At 44.5% G+C, this 13,747-nt stretch overlaps 2 protein-coding genes across 3 annotated transcripts in view; one reads left to right on the top strand and one right to left on the bottom strand.

The window, feature by feature from the left end:
- Positions 1 to 6,793, bottom strand: part of OSGEP (O-sialoglycoprotein endopeptidase) — a 60,910-nt gene extending 54,117 nt beyond the window's left edge. Inside the window, exons 1-3 of the mRNA XM_077297930.1 lie at positions 6,662 to 6,793; positions 3,794 to 3,917; positions 794 to 913 (exon numbers count right to left, since the gene is read on the bottom strand). Coding sequence (XP_077154045.1) covers positions 794 to 913; positions 3,794 to 3,908 — 235 coding nt within the window. The 5' untranslated portion in view covers positions 3,909 to 3,917; positions 6,662 to 6,793. The remainder of the gene's footprint in view (positions 1 to 793; positions 914 to 3,793; positions 3,918 to 6,661) is intronic.
- On the top strand, positions 6,444 to 13,029 carry APEX1 (apurinic/apyrimidinic endodeoxyribonuclease 1). Of its 2 annotated transcripts, none has more exons than XM_077297940.1 (5): positions 6,444 to 6,811; positions 10,204 to 10,320; positions 10,398 to 10,567; positions 10,656 to 10,848; positions 12,171 to 13,029. In XM_077297940.1, exons 2-5 carry the CDS (start codon positions 10,257 to 10,259, stop codon positions 12,683 to 12,685), a joined length of 942 nt encoding a protein of 313 aa, XP_077154055.1. In that variant the 5' UTR covers positions 6,444 to 6,811; positions 10,204 to 10,256; the 3' UTR covers positions 12,686 to 13,029. The 2 variants fall into 2 exon arrangements, with proteins under 2 accessions (XP_077154055.1, XP_077154061.1); XM_077297946.1 differs by having other exon boundaries at positions 6,626 to 6,801.
- Positions 13,030 to 13,747: the final 718 nt, after the last annotated feature.

Below are 13,747 nucleotides of genomic sequence, written 5' to 3'. Positions count from 1 at the left end.
CTAGCCCCAGCGGTGGCGCTTCGGGTCACCACACCAGCCGAGGCAGAGGGACCCCAGCTGCCTGAGTCGGACTGATTGGCCCCGGAATCCCACGATGATCTTCTTCTGGTAAGTCTGTAGGTCTCTCATCAAGGACAGGAAACCAACTGATGCGGGAGAGTGGTACCGCCTTTTTATCTGTAGGTTTCCTGTCCTTGGTGGGCGGATCCCCTCTCTCCGTGGTGCCGTCATGGGCGACAGAGAAATATTTGATAGCCCTTTTAAAGGTGCTGCTGTACAATAATTTTCACAAAAGTGTTCTAAACTTCATTATAATAATTTATGATTAGGAAATCAGTGGTGGTGACATTTCTTAAATTGAAAAAGCGCCTCCCCTATTTAAGTCAATCTTCTAGCAATCCAGTCCGAAACACAGCTGTTAAAGGAGCATGCAACTTGTGTAGTTCGTCAGCAGTCCCTATTAGCAGCCCAGCACACGTGCAGGGCCGATCACAATGTTTCAATATTTAGAATTGAGAGTCCTCAGTGGTTGATACCTTTTAATGGCTAACTGAAAAGATGGTAACAAATTGCAAGCTTTCGAGACTACATAAGTCTCTTCATCAGGCAAAGACGGTACCAAGATATATTTCTTTCCTGTATCAAAATGTTTCAATAGACGCTTCTGATCGACCTTTCTGGTCAAATGCCCTTCCATTGGCGGCCGTGCTTACAGTGGGTACTAAAGAAATCTGACAAATGTTGACATTGGACATGAGCATTTTACACACGCACACATCGATTGCAATTATACCTTTTGTGTAAGCCACGCAGTCTATGTCCTCTGGTTGCAATTTCGCCTCTTCAAGAGCCTCCTTGAGTACATCCAGAATACAGGAGCGATGGTGACGGGCAGTATCGCTTGGCATGAAACCTTTTTTATAGTACAGAAGTTGCAGTGTTATAACGGAATTCAGAAAATGTTTAAGAGTTAGTCAGGAGTAAATATTTATACCAGCTGGAGCAATAATCTCCAAAGAAAATGGTTCAGATTGTTGAAAAAAAAAATCACCAATCTGCTATCCACAGTAGTTTTTTGATAGATTATTAATCATTTTTGGCCAAGAACAAATCAGAAGAGAACAGAGATCTAAATTATAGTAGTTTGTGAAAATATTCACCTTCCACGCCCTTGGATTTTTACCCATTTTGTTGCATTACAAGAGATGTGTAAATATTTTTCTAGGCTTATTTGTGTGTGATGCATCAACACTAAATGGTCTAAGTTGGTGAAGTAAAGTGATAAAATATAGGCATAAATTTAATTTATGGCATCAAATAACTAAAAAATTGACACATCAAAGGGAGGGAGTCCGACATTGGCGATTGGCGTACTATTACGCCCGATGTCGGAAAGGGGTTAATCCAATTGAGAATCTGTGGTCAGACTTGAAAATTGCTGTTCACCAGAGGAAACCATCTAACTAGATGGAACAGTTTTGCCTTGAGGAATGGGCAAAAGCGACTTGTACAGTAGCTGTAATTGTTACAAAAGGAGGCTCTAAAAAGTACTGACTTTAGGGGGTTGAACAGTTATGCACACTGAAGTTTTCAGTTATTTTGTCCCATTTGTTGTTCGCTTCACAATAAAAAGAAAACCAAAAGTTCACAGTTGTAGGTATGTTCTTTACATGAACTGATGCAAACCCTCAAAAAACAGTCAAATTCTAGATTGTGAGACAGCAAAGCAAGAAACGTGCCACAGGGTGTTGGGTGGGGGTGAATACCAAGCCACTGGAGTTTCAACAGACTTAAAAAATGTCCACAGGTTGGAGTGTATCATTCATAGGAGTTGTCTTATCTTTTTTCATGGGTAAAATTGCAACCAGCCTGTAAAAAGAAGCAACTTTGCAATTTACCTCTAATTACAAAACCTCTCTGTTCTTAAGAACAGAGAGATTTTGAATCTTATAATGTACAGGTCATTACCTAAATCATCGGCCCCCTCAGTGGTCTGCCACAGGTGGCCAGTTTACTAGGCAACAAGCATGTGCTAATAACATAACATCTTCTGTATAGAGCTTGCAGCAATGCTCTGAGACTGTGCGGATCATGGATCCAGCCAGATTTAGTTGCCCTTCTCCAAAGCTGCCTCTGCTTGCAGCATCAGAGAAGCGCAAAGATCAGACCAACCACGCAACGATGCTGCTGGCCCGAATGTCAGTCAAGCAGGAGCGCACCCTGGCCAGCCGGGAGCCGAGATGTTGGGGAGCGGTGTGATCCTGAAGACAAGAACACGAGACAACCCCTTTAACTGTATTTTTCACGCTATAAGAAGACAACAGAAATATGAGAAAAAAAATCAGCCACTGTTAACTACTCAGATGATAGTACAAGAGATGTGGTGCACTCCGCATGGAAAAAAAAGGTGCAGGCCGAACACAAAGTCACAATGTCTATAGAAAAAACAGCCGCACACTCAAGACTTGCAGGTTTTTACGTGAAAGTTGTATTTTTTATTTTTAGTACAGGCATCACCAAATGCTTATTAGTGTTCAGAGAAAATGACGGATACTTTAAGTTACGGTTAACGTTTCGACCAAGGCTGGTCTTTGTCAAAACCACACTTCTAATGGAGGGTAGAAAAGGTACAGAGGCAGTCCGGAGTGGGCGGAGTCTGCAAGGGTCCTGTAGCTCTGAGTCCGTCTCTGTACCTTTTCTACCCTCCATTAGAAGTGTGGTTTTGACAAAGACCAGCCTTGGTCGAAACGTTAACCGTAACTTAAAGTATCCGTCATTTTCTCTGAACACTAATAAGCATTTGGTGATGCCTGTACTAAAAATAAAAAATACAACTTTCACGTAAAAACCTGCAAGTCTTGAGTGTGCGGCTGTTTTTTCTATAAACTACTCAGATGATACAGGACAATGGCTAATATGTCAGAACCAACTACCCCAGTGATTTAGGGATGAGACAGGATTAATACCCATAGAGTGGCTTACATGAAACCCAAGGCTTCATCAGTGCCTGCCTGATCACTAAGGAAATGGTGAGGGGAAATCCAGTAACGTCAGACCCCGGTACATCAGGACAGAAGGTACACCTCATAATTAGAAAAATACATACAGTGGGTAATCGTGAGCCATTGTCTTTTTCTGGCTTCGCGTATTATTTTACAGATGTGACTATGGCCAGCTGTACAGAGAATTCTCCGGATGCAGAGAATAATTGCAGACATTTTTGCACCATTTTTACTCCATGCACATGCCGCAAACAACCTCATTGTGTGGAAGTGATTTTCAGTCACAGGAATTTCTCCATGTATGAATATACCGTATTATTTGGACTATAGGACGCACTTTTTTCCCAAAAACTTTTTTGGGAAAATGGGGGTGCATCTTATAGTCGGAATATACTTACAAGTAGTGTGGCGGAAGCAGGGGCGATTCTGCGGCAGTCCCGGTCCGACGCTACAGGGCGATGATCATGCTCCCTTCCCAGGCTGGTGTGGCAGGTTCGGCGGTGTTCTGTGGTGCCAAGGGGCTCCGCCGGCATTTTGTGAAAGCCCGGAGGCCCCCGCACATCCATTGCTGCGATGCGGTGGCCTCCGGGACAATGGCCACCGGGATGGCGCATGCTCAGATTGAGATACCCCCCCCGGTAAACTGAATTCAGACTGAAAGACGGACCCCCATTTGACACATTATTTTTTTCCCCTACTTTCCAATGTGAGGTGCGTCTTATGGTCCGATGCATCTTATAGTCCAAACAAAATACGGAACCTTCTAGGTCACCCTTTCTGGAGCCTCTTACCTTGTCCTGGAGGGGTAATATAGGTTCTTCTCGGGTTGCTGAGAACATTCCCATCCTGGACAATTCCTACCCCAATCTTGTTGGCACTTCCTTCAAACCCCAGGACAATAGTCATAGTGAAAGTCTGTAACAAAAATACCAGATTTAGTATACCTGGGTGTTCCTAACCCCCGCAGCCTATTCCGTGCCTCAGAGGTGGATAATGTAAGTGTGTACGCATAAAAACATTTAGCAACTTTGTAAGTAAAAAAAAAATTTGATTCAACATTTTCTGAAGCTGACAAGTCATTATTTTGCCATCTATGGCGCTGCGTGAGGGCTTATTTTTTGTGTGACGAGCTGGAATTTTATATTTACACCATTTTGGAGTAGATACGATGTTTTGATCGCCTATTATTACATTTTTTGCAGTGTTGGGGCTTCAGAAAATCTGCAGTTCTACAGTTTTGATTTTCTTTCCTCTGTAAAGTGTTTACCAATCATTTTAATTAATTTTATATTTTCATAGATCGGATTTTTACTGACACTGCAATACCAAATATTTATAATTTTTTTGTCATTTTTAACCGGGGAAGGTGTGTGATTTGACCTTTTTTTTTCAACTTATTTGTTAGTCCCCTTTGGGGACTTAAACCTGCAATTGCTTGTATTATAAACAATACTTCTGAGTTGCTGTATGTAGTAAAAATCACAGTCTCCTATGATGTCCGTCATATGCTAGACGCCAATAGAGAATGAACACGAGTATCTGTGGTGGTAACACATCAGCTCCCTGTGACCAATGTGTGCCAGAATGAGCCCCTGGGCTGGATCACAGAGCTTAAAAAGTGCCCGTCAGTGACGAAGTCTGCAGCATGCTCTACGGCGACATTCACACTATTAGCATTTGGTCAGTATTTTACCTCAGAATTTATAAGCCAAAACCAGGAGCGGGTGATAAATCCAGAAGTGGTGACGTGTTTCTATTATACTTTCCTCTGATTGTTCCTCTCCTGGTTTTGGCTACAATTACTGAGGTAAAATACTGACCGTGTGAACGTGACTTTAGGCTATGTGCACATGGAGTCTTTCGGAGCAGGTCTACTTTTAAAGACAGCTGAAAAATTGCTTCAAAAACTCTTGACTCTGCCCAATTAAAGCTGCAAGAAAACTCTTCCAAAACTTCTTCAGGAAAAAAAAACCTCCTCCAAAACCTCCATAGTTTCCTGAGGCTTTTCGGTTTGAAAAAAAATCCTCAAAAACCTCAGTGTGAACATAGCGTAAAATTGACGTACACGTTTTCACTGCTTGTGGTTGCTTCAGATCCTTAGGTACACCGATACATCTTCAATAGATCACCCCCGTGTAGACCAGATTTTTCTGTGACAGATATTCAACTCCGATCTCTTCTTCATATTTCGGATACTTCATTAAAGGGGTTGTCCTGCCTTAGGCTACTTTCACACTAGCGTTGTACGACGCTCGTCGCAATGCAACGTGCCGACGTACTGACGCATAATGTGAAAAAAAACACAACGGGGGCAGCGGATGCAGTTTTACAACGCATCCGCTGCCCCATTGTGATGTCCGGGGAGGTGGCGTTCCGGCCTCGCATGCGCGGTCGGAAATGGTGGACACGACGCACAAAAAAATGTTACATGTAACTTTTTTTGTGCCGACGGTCCGACGCATCCGTCGCTCGACAGATGGAACGTGTGGCAATCCGTCGCTAATGCAAGTCTATGGAGAAAAAACGCATCCTGCAAGCAATTTTGCAGGATGCGTTTTTTCTCCAAAACGACGCATTGCGACGTGCGTCATACGACGCTAGTGTGAAAGTACCCTTAGGCTACGTTCACACGATCCGTTTTTTGCTGCGGATCCGTAGCGGAATTGCAGCTACGGATCCGCAGCCGTTTTCCATGCAGGGTACAGTACAATGTTACCCTATGGAAAACAAAACCCGCTGTGCCGACGATCCTTTTTTTCGCTGGAAAATCCGCGCGGATTTGCCAACGGAAAAAAGAAGTACCATGTCAATTCTTTCAGCGGATTCCGCTGCGGGTTTCCAACAGCACCAATAGGAAACTGCAGTTGGAAACCCGCAGTGGAATCCGCAGAAGAAAAAGGACACAAATCCGCCGAGAGAAGCACCGCCGTTTTCCACTGCGGATTTCCCCGAAAAAGGACCGGAAAAATCCGCAGTGAAAAACGGATCGTGTGAACGTAGCCTTAGGCTGTGACTGCAGAGCTGTGAATCCTCAGAGGACGTGCACTGTGTGCGGAGAGGGCGGTCCGCCGGTATGCCATCTGCCGGCGGCCACATTCAGACTAGACTGTTAATAAAAAAAAAGAAACCTATATAATTACCTCCCGCACCAGTGGAGCTCCTCCAAGGTTGGTGCCTTATCCCCCTCACGGGTCACATGACATTGTCACATAACGCTGCAGACAATCAGTGACCATTGACTGGCTGCAGCCTTTAGTATGCCTGTTCAGGAGAGGAGTACACTTTCTTTTTTATTATGCACTTTATAGAGATTCAGAAAGGAAAGTCCAGTAGTGGAAAACCTCTGACAGGAATTGTCAGAACTTTTTGGTGTAGTAGCCAAGAGTGGCCAGCAGAGGGCTTCACATATGGGCTAAAGGGACCCCTGCTCGTGCTCCCAATGGCCTTGTATAGGTGCCCGCCACTTCTGCACCGTGTGGCAATAGCGCAGGCCTGAGCGCCATCAGTGCAGGCACCCCATTCCCATGGGCACACAGTACATTCTGCACCGTATACCCGCTGGGAGAAGATACAGGAATAGCTGCCGCCATTAATAAACACGGACACCGCGGTAGTGGGGTCCTCTCCCCGAGTCCCCGGTCGCCACACGTGTACGGTACCTGCACTCGGAAGCTCCGCCCTTCCCGCCGCCGGCAGCACCACGTGCTTCTGTTGTGTCCCGCTTCCCACGACGTGTTTCCGGGCAGCCTCGTGTGGAGCTTCTCCTCCCGTGTCTTTGTGTGGATCGTCCCCGTGTTCGGTGTGTGCACGTATGTACCGGGCGTGTTCTGTAGGGACTATGCTCCTACATCTGTCATCCATAGTGACAGGGCAATGGCGGACACCGCTTACGGGGATCTCAGGGGGTTTTCATTTAGCAATTTCTTGGCCATTTTCCAATATGAATCCTCCAGTTTTGCAGACCCCTGCTTAGTGTGGTGTGATGGGACCCTTCAGTTGTGTGCATTGGTGTGGGGGTTATCCCAGGGTTTCCACACACCTTACATAGGATATTTCCCTCCATTGCCGGAGTGACAGCTAGTGTGAGCGAGTGTGCTCGTTACTCGGGTTTCCCTGAGCATGCTCGGGTGGTCTCCGAGTATTTTGGCATGCTCGGATTTCGTTTCTGTCTCCGCAGCTGCATGATTTGCGGCTGCTAAACAGCCTGAATACATGTGGGGGTTCCCTAACAAACAGGCAATCCCTGCGTGTGGTCAAGCTGTCCAGCAGCCGCAAATCATGCAGATGCGGAGACAGAAACTAAATCCGAGCACGCCGAAATACTGTGAGACCACCCGAGCGTGCTCAGGAAATCTCGAGTATACTCGCTCATCACTAGTGACAATGATGATTCCACACACACACACGGTGGATATTGCAATCTGCACAGTAGGTCATTTAAAGGGAACCTGTGACTATATCCACGCTGGTCGTGCAGATCTGAGCCTCGCTGTGTGATTGCAGGCAGTATGGTGGCGTCTGGGGACTATGGGGGTAGATGTGACTAGTCCAATGTTATTTTGGGTGAACCTGGCCAAGGAGTAAAACATTCCAATCACGCCGCCAGCTGGGTCACATCACCCGTGGTTTCGGCTGCATGAATTCACTGACAGTCTCTATCAAGCATGCTATAGTAACTGGCTATGAGAAGCCCCTCAATGAGGTTGTTTACACCCTTTATATTTTTCTATAAGTGGACCGAGCACCATCTGAAACATAAAGCATTACATATACCTCCTCTGCCTTCCGTAGCACTGCCAGGGTCCTTTGACCGTCTCTGAGCCTCCACTTCTGGTGGGGACAGGCAAATGACCGCTGCAGCCAATCATGTAGAAACAACAGCCTTAGTAAATGTCCCTATTTTCTTTCTGCAATCTCCAGATTATACTTTATAGAGCTCAGGATCCCTCAGTATGGAGGAAGAAGGTTGTGGGTAGATGTATTATTAGGGTGATTTCACATTGCTTTATGTGGCCACGTCGGGGCTTATGTCCGAACACCCCCCCCCCCCCCTCTCGAAACAGGATCCAGACATACGCGCTGCCTGGGGCCATAGAATAATGGTGCCAACTGAGCAAACGTGCTCTATGACATGCATAATTTTCGGGAGTGTATGCTTACAGGAGGCGGCCACCAAGACGTAGTAAACTGTATCTGAGTGTGTCTCCAATAGACATACACATCCGAAAATGATCCATGGAAGAGAGCACGTTTGTTCAGTTGGCACCATTATAGTCTATGGTCTCGTCTACGCATGCGTCTGGAACCCATTTTGTGGGGGTTTCAGACATAAATCTCGACGGGGCCGCTGAACGGTTGCCTTAAACGCAACGTGAAAACACCCTAATCCTTGGGTATCTGCTACAGTGCAGACTCTGGATGATGCAGGCAGCCTGATCTTAGTACTGGGATGTCTCTACTGCACTCCCGATACTGGGAGAACTGCTTTGGCTATGTTCACACCATGTGTTTGGCGTACACACCAGGAAAAGCTCCTGACATATATGTTAGGTATTTTGGACTATTTAACAGTGGCATCAATCTCTCGTAAACCTCCATGTAAAAAAAAAAAAAAAAAAATCCTTTTTTCAGGTATGTACTTTTACTGGATTCTATGGGACGAAAAAGTACAGTCTACACGCTGCTCCATTTTCTGTCATTTGTGAGCACAGTATTCTATACCAGCCAGACATAAGCCACTTTTTTGTCCTCTGTCTTGCAAAGTAGCCCTTTGGACATAAGTGTGTATGGCGTAAGCTTTCCTTACATACAAGGTGTGTGATACATGATGCAAACCTAGCATTATAGCTTGATTACATTCTTGTATTGACTTGGTATTTTATGTTTCACACACCAGTTATATATGTCATAGAGGAACATTAAATCCATAAAGACATCTCCGGAGAGAGGGCATATCACCCTCACATTGAGCATATGGGATTAATTATAACTGGGGAAGTGAGAAAACGCTTACATTTCAACCTCCAGTGAAGTAGGGACCTCCTGCTGTGAACAGGTAATTGCAGCAGCAATCTGTTCTGAGAACCAGCCACCAAGACTTGGATACTCCGAGGTGGAGAAGTACACTTCCAACGCAATAGCTTCCTCTGTAAAAGCACTGGTCCCCAGACTTTTTGGGGCCAGTGGTCAGTGATGAACATTGAGATTTGCAATCAGATATCAATCTGATATTTATGGGAGATATATTTTCGGTCTCATAGCAAAGGGACAAACAACACATTCACTCACATCACCGTAAGACCATTCTAACCCCTCCAACGTATTGTCGGAACCAGTGGATGTGATGCTATCCATGCCATGTTTCATCTCTATAGAAAAGTAAAATCACAATAAGAAACATGATGACAATATCTACAGCTTGAGACCTCCAGGGAAGAAAATATCCTGAGAGTTTGGGTTCTCATAAACTTCTAAAAGACCTAGCACATCTCACGACCAGCCCCCCGTATGAGCTCATTAAGTGGATGTATGTGGGCATAACCTTGATCTAATAAAAAACAGAGTTTGTGGTTGTCCCATTGTTCATTTTTCTGGAAGACACAGTTCACTGTGAGAGTGTTCCATTTTCCTATTCGGAGCACTCCCCTCCATAAAGATAAGATCCTTTTCTGCACCATCAGGTTTAGTACTTCTCTTTCATTATTCCTTTTTATTTTATGCAATTGCATATGCTGTATTGTTTTGTTTCCATTTTGTAACATCGTTTTATAATATGTAATAAACACCACCTTTCCGGATTAAACATAAAAGTTTTACAGCTTTGTTCTTCTTGCCCTGTAAACCGCACCCCTGAAGCCATATGCTACCTGTAATGGGTGTCCAATCGGCCTGTATAAACGGTTGGTGGTAACTGCTAGTACTTATTGTGGAGTTGGTGGTGACCGTACTGGGGTGGGGTACACACACACACACACACACGCACTATTTTTCACACGAGCTGGAATAGGAGGTGTAGTTCCCCAATAACCGGCCTAGTAGAGGAAGCGGCCTCATCCATCACTCGTCAGTCCAATGCGTAATTGACTTGACGATTGGAGGCAGCAGATTTGCGTCCCGTGACAAACTGGTGGCAGCTTTGGGATATGCGTGACTCCACCACCAGTGTCATCCTTGACATACAGCATTATTTACTTTTGAACAGGTGCAAAGACGCTCCGATCCTTGCTGTATCCACGTCTGAACTTGTTAATCAGAATGCCTAAAAGAGGAAAGAAGGATGACATCAAGTGTGAGACGGAGTCTGCTGTCCAAGATGAGGGTAGGTGAAGTGGTGTATGGAAATACTCCATCGATTTGTAGCCTGTAGAGTTCATCATTTGTCTGTATATTTATCAGAACCTGAAAACAAGAAAGGAAAGAAGGGAGGTAAGGAAGCCGAACCAGTGATCCAGTATGAGGATGCCCCAGACAAACTGACCACTGAAGATGGCAAGAAGTCCACACTGAAGATCAGCTCCTGGAATGTTGATGGTATTAGAGCATGGGTCAAAAAAGCCGGTTTAACGGTAGGTTCATTACGTAATTTTTCCTGTGGTTTCTGTACTATTACCAGCTGTGGATTTTGTATAATGCATTGTTTTATACTCTGGACAGTGGGTACGAGAAGAGGATCCTGACATCCTCTGTCTTCAGGAGACAAAGTGTGCAGAGAAGGCTCTCCCTGCAGACATTAAAGAAATGCCGGAGTACCCCCATAAGTATTGGGCCTGTTCTGATGAAAAGGAGGGTTACAGCGGAGTGGCAATGCTTTGCAAAGAGAAGCCTCTGGATGTCTCGTATGGCATTGGTAAGTATATTGAGGCAATTTTCGGCTAGACTTCCTCCATGCAGATGTCTGATATATTGGATCGCGGCTTGCACATTTGGAAATGTGGGCAAAGTCTGAATATTTTAAACCCTGTTGACGCTCTCAAGTCACTGGGGAGTAGTTTACTTTGAAGATCCCAACTAAAAACGAATCTTTGAGACATAGGGCAATTTATTTATTTAGTGTAACTAAACTTTTAAAGAAAAGCTTGTCATATGTGATAGCCAGTGTTCAGTAGTTTTGACCCCACCAATTAGTGAAAGGATGGGTCAAAAGTGTTCAGCTGATCCTCGAGCTGTATATTGTTACTGCTGTAACCCGAGAATAAACTGAGCACGTCTACAGCGGTTGGAGAGTGTTTTGAGATCCAGACTAAAGCCACGTTCACACGATCAGGATTTGGTCAGTATTTTACATCAGTATTTGTAAACCAAAACCAGGAGTGGAAAAGTATAATAGAAACACGTCACCACTTCTGTATTTTTCACCCACTGAATACTTAGGCTAGGTTCCAATTGCGTTAATGGGTGAGCGCTAACGGACAGCGTTGCACGGCGAAATTAACGCCGTGCAGCACGTCCGTTAGCGCTCCCATTGCCTGCAATGTTAAAGCGCATTGCTAGCGCGTGTCATTTTCGGCACGCGCTAGCGATGTGCCGTTCTTTTGTAGCGCGCCTCGGACGCTGCTTGCAGCGTCCGCGGCGCGCCCGAGGTCCGTTCCCCGCTCTCGCAGATCGGGGATCTGCGCTAGCGGGGACGTTTAACGCGACCCCTTAAAAGACATTGCGTTAGCGCAATCCGCTAGCGCTTAGCGCTAAACGGATTGCCCTAACGCAATGGGAACCTAGCCTTACCAAATCCTGAACAAAGCTACTGAATACATTTTTTTATTTTTTGTGTTATAGTCATTATTGCATTTGTGCTTCTCATGTCTACTTTTTTCCCCTCGCCATTTACTTGTTTTTTAAAGTTTATTTTATGTGTTCACCTTTATTCCCCTCCCTCCCCTGTTTTTTATGTTTGTCATTGTGAGCGGGTTATGGAATTTCTTAGATGTTTTCGTGTTGATTCATCAATTACAACTTTTTAAAAAGTTGCAAAATGTTTGTGCAAATGTACTTCAGTTCCATTCTAGAGCAATTTTACCTGTGCAACTCTTGCATCATTTTAGCCACAAAAATAAATTGCCACTTTTTGCACTAAAAAGTTGCAAAAATGGTTAGACAAAAATAAAGTATTGGCAGTTTGTCACATTCATTTTCAGGTTTCTAACCTTATTTTTCTAATTTTTTTCTTACCAGGGATTGAGGAGCATGATAAGGAGGGTCGCGTGATCACTGCTGAGTTTGACTCCTTCTATTTGGTTGCTGCTTATGTTCCCAACTCCAGCCGCGGGCTTGTACGCTTAGATTACCGCCAGCGCTGGGATGTAGACTTCCGTGCGTATTTAAAGGGATTAGACAGCAAAAAGCCACTCATCTTGTGCGGTGACTTAAATGTTGCACATCAGGAGATTGACTTAAAGAACCCCAAAACCAACAAGAAAACCCCTGGATTCACTCCCCAGGAGAGAGAGGGATTCGGAGCACTGCTAGATGAAGGCTTCATAGACAGCTTTCGACAGCTGTACCCCGACAAGCAGTATGCGTACACCTTTTGGACTTACATGATGAATGCTCGGGGCAAGAATGTTGGCTGGAGACTGGATTACTTTGTCCTGTCAAAAGCTTTGCTTCCAACCTTGTGTGACAGCAAGATCAGGAGCAAAGCCATGGGAAGTGACCACTGCCCAATAACCCTGTATATGGCCATGTAAAGGCTACTTGTGGTGACCCTAGACATACTGTATGGTCGTTTACCTTGACATATGATATGAGCATAGCACTTGGTAACCTGCGACACAACTCTCTACTTGACCATGAAAATATAATTAAACGCATTGATATTCTGTGATTTCAGAACGTACCATTATACTGGCCTGTATAATATAGATGTACCAAAAAATGGCCATCTAAAGCGATATTGACTTAGTCGTGGTCATGTAGAGGTTAATGATGAATATTGGTCATGAAATTAGGGTAAGCTTGGTGGTGCTTTTCTTTTAATTGGCTTTTGCCATGTAGTGTTTGACTATGAAAAAATAAAAGATTTGTTTTTCTATTTCTTTAAATCTTTTTAAGAGATAGATCATCTTGGGTCAATCAAACTATTTACTTCTATGTACTATGAAAAAACATAACTTTGCAAGGGCTATTCCGGCTTTTTTTTCATTTGTGACTGAGATGTTAGGGCTTGTTCACACACTAGTGTTTGATCAGTATTGCGTCAGTATTTTTATGCCAAAACCAGGAGTGGAACTTTACAGAGAAAACTATAATAAAAAGACTGACACCTGTTGTGTGTTAAGGAAACACTCCTGGTTCTGGAATACAAATACTGATAAATATGAATGTGTGAATAAAGCCTTAGGCTACGTCCCCACGGTCGGTAATCAGCAGCGCTTTGGACTCAGCAAGTGTCCGCTTCATCTAAAACGCTGCCGGCTATTGAATGCAGGTGATTCTGCATGTGTTCATTGAACTGTGCAGAATCATCGCGCCCAATACATTGCACTGGTGAAATGTATCTTGCGGAGACTTGCGACTCCGCAAGATAAATTGACATCCTACGGTCTGGAAAGATGCGCCGTATGTCCCTCTCTGCAGGGAAGCCGCGGGTGCCAGTTAACACATAGTACTATCCTGTAACATCTGGACGCTGCTCATGTACGCAGCGTTTACTGACTGGGGGAACATACCTTCACTCTGTAACACACATGGTACACATGCTGCTAGCATTCCTATACAGTGGGATATTGGTGACCAAGAAAAGATTACAA

Source organism: Ranitomeya variabilis, chromosome 1, assembly GCF_051348905.1.
Source record: "Ranitomeya variabilis isolate aRanVar5 chromosome 1, aRanVar5.hap1, whole genome shotgun sequence".
NCBI lineage: Eukaryota > Metazoa > Chordata > Amphibia > Anura > Dendrobatidae > Ranitomeya > Ranitomeya variabilis.
Note: the sequence above shows the minus strand (reverse complement) of the source record. Positions and strands in the feature narration are given on the sequence as shown.

Excerpts from the sequence above, each read along its gene's own strand:
- APEX1 (XM_077297940.1), top strand. The coding sequence starts at position 10,257 with ATGCCTAAAAGAGGAAAGAAGGATGACATCAAGTGTGAGACGGAGTCT. Across the intron at positions 10,321-10,397 it reads GTCTGCTGTCCAAGATGAGG|AACCTGAAAACAAGAAAGGA; the intron begins GTAGGTGAAGTG and ends TATATTTATCAG. Across the intron at positions 10,568-10,655 it reads TCAAAAAAGCCGGTTTAACG|TGGGTACGAGAAGAGGATCC; the intron begins GTAGGTTCATTA and ends TACTCTGGACAG.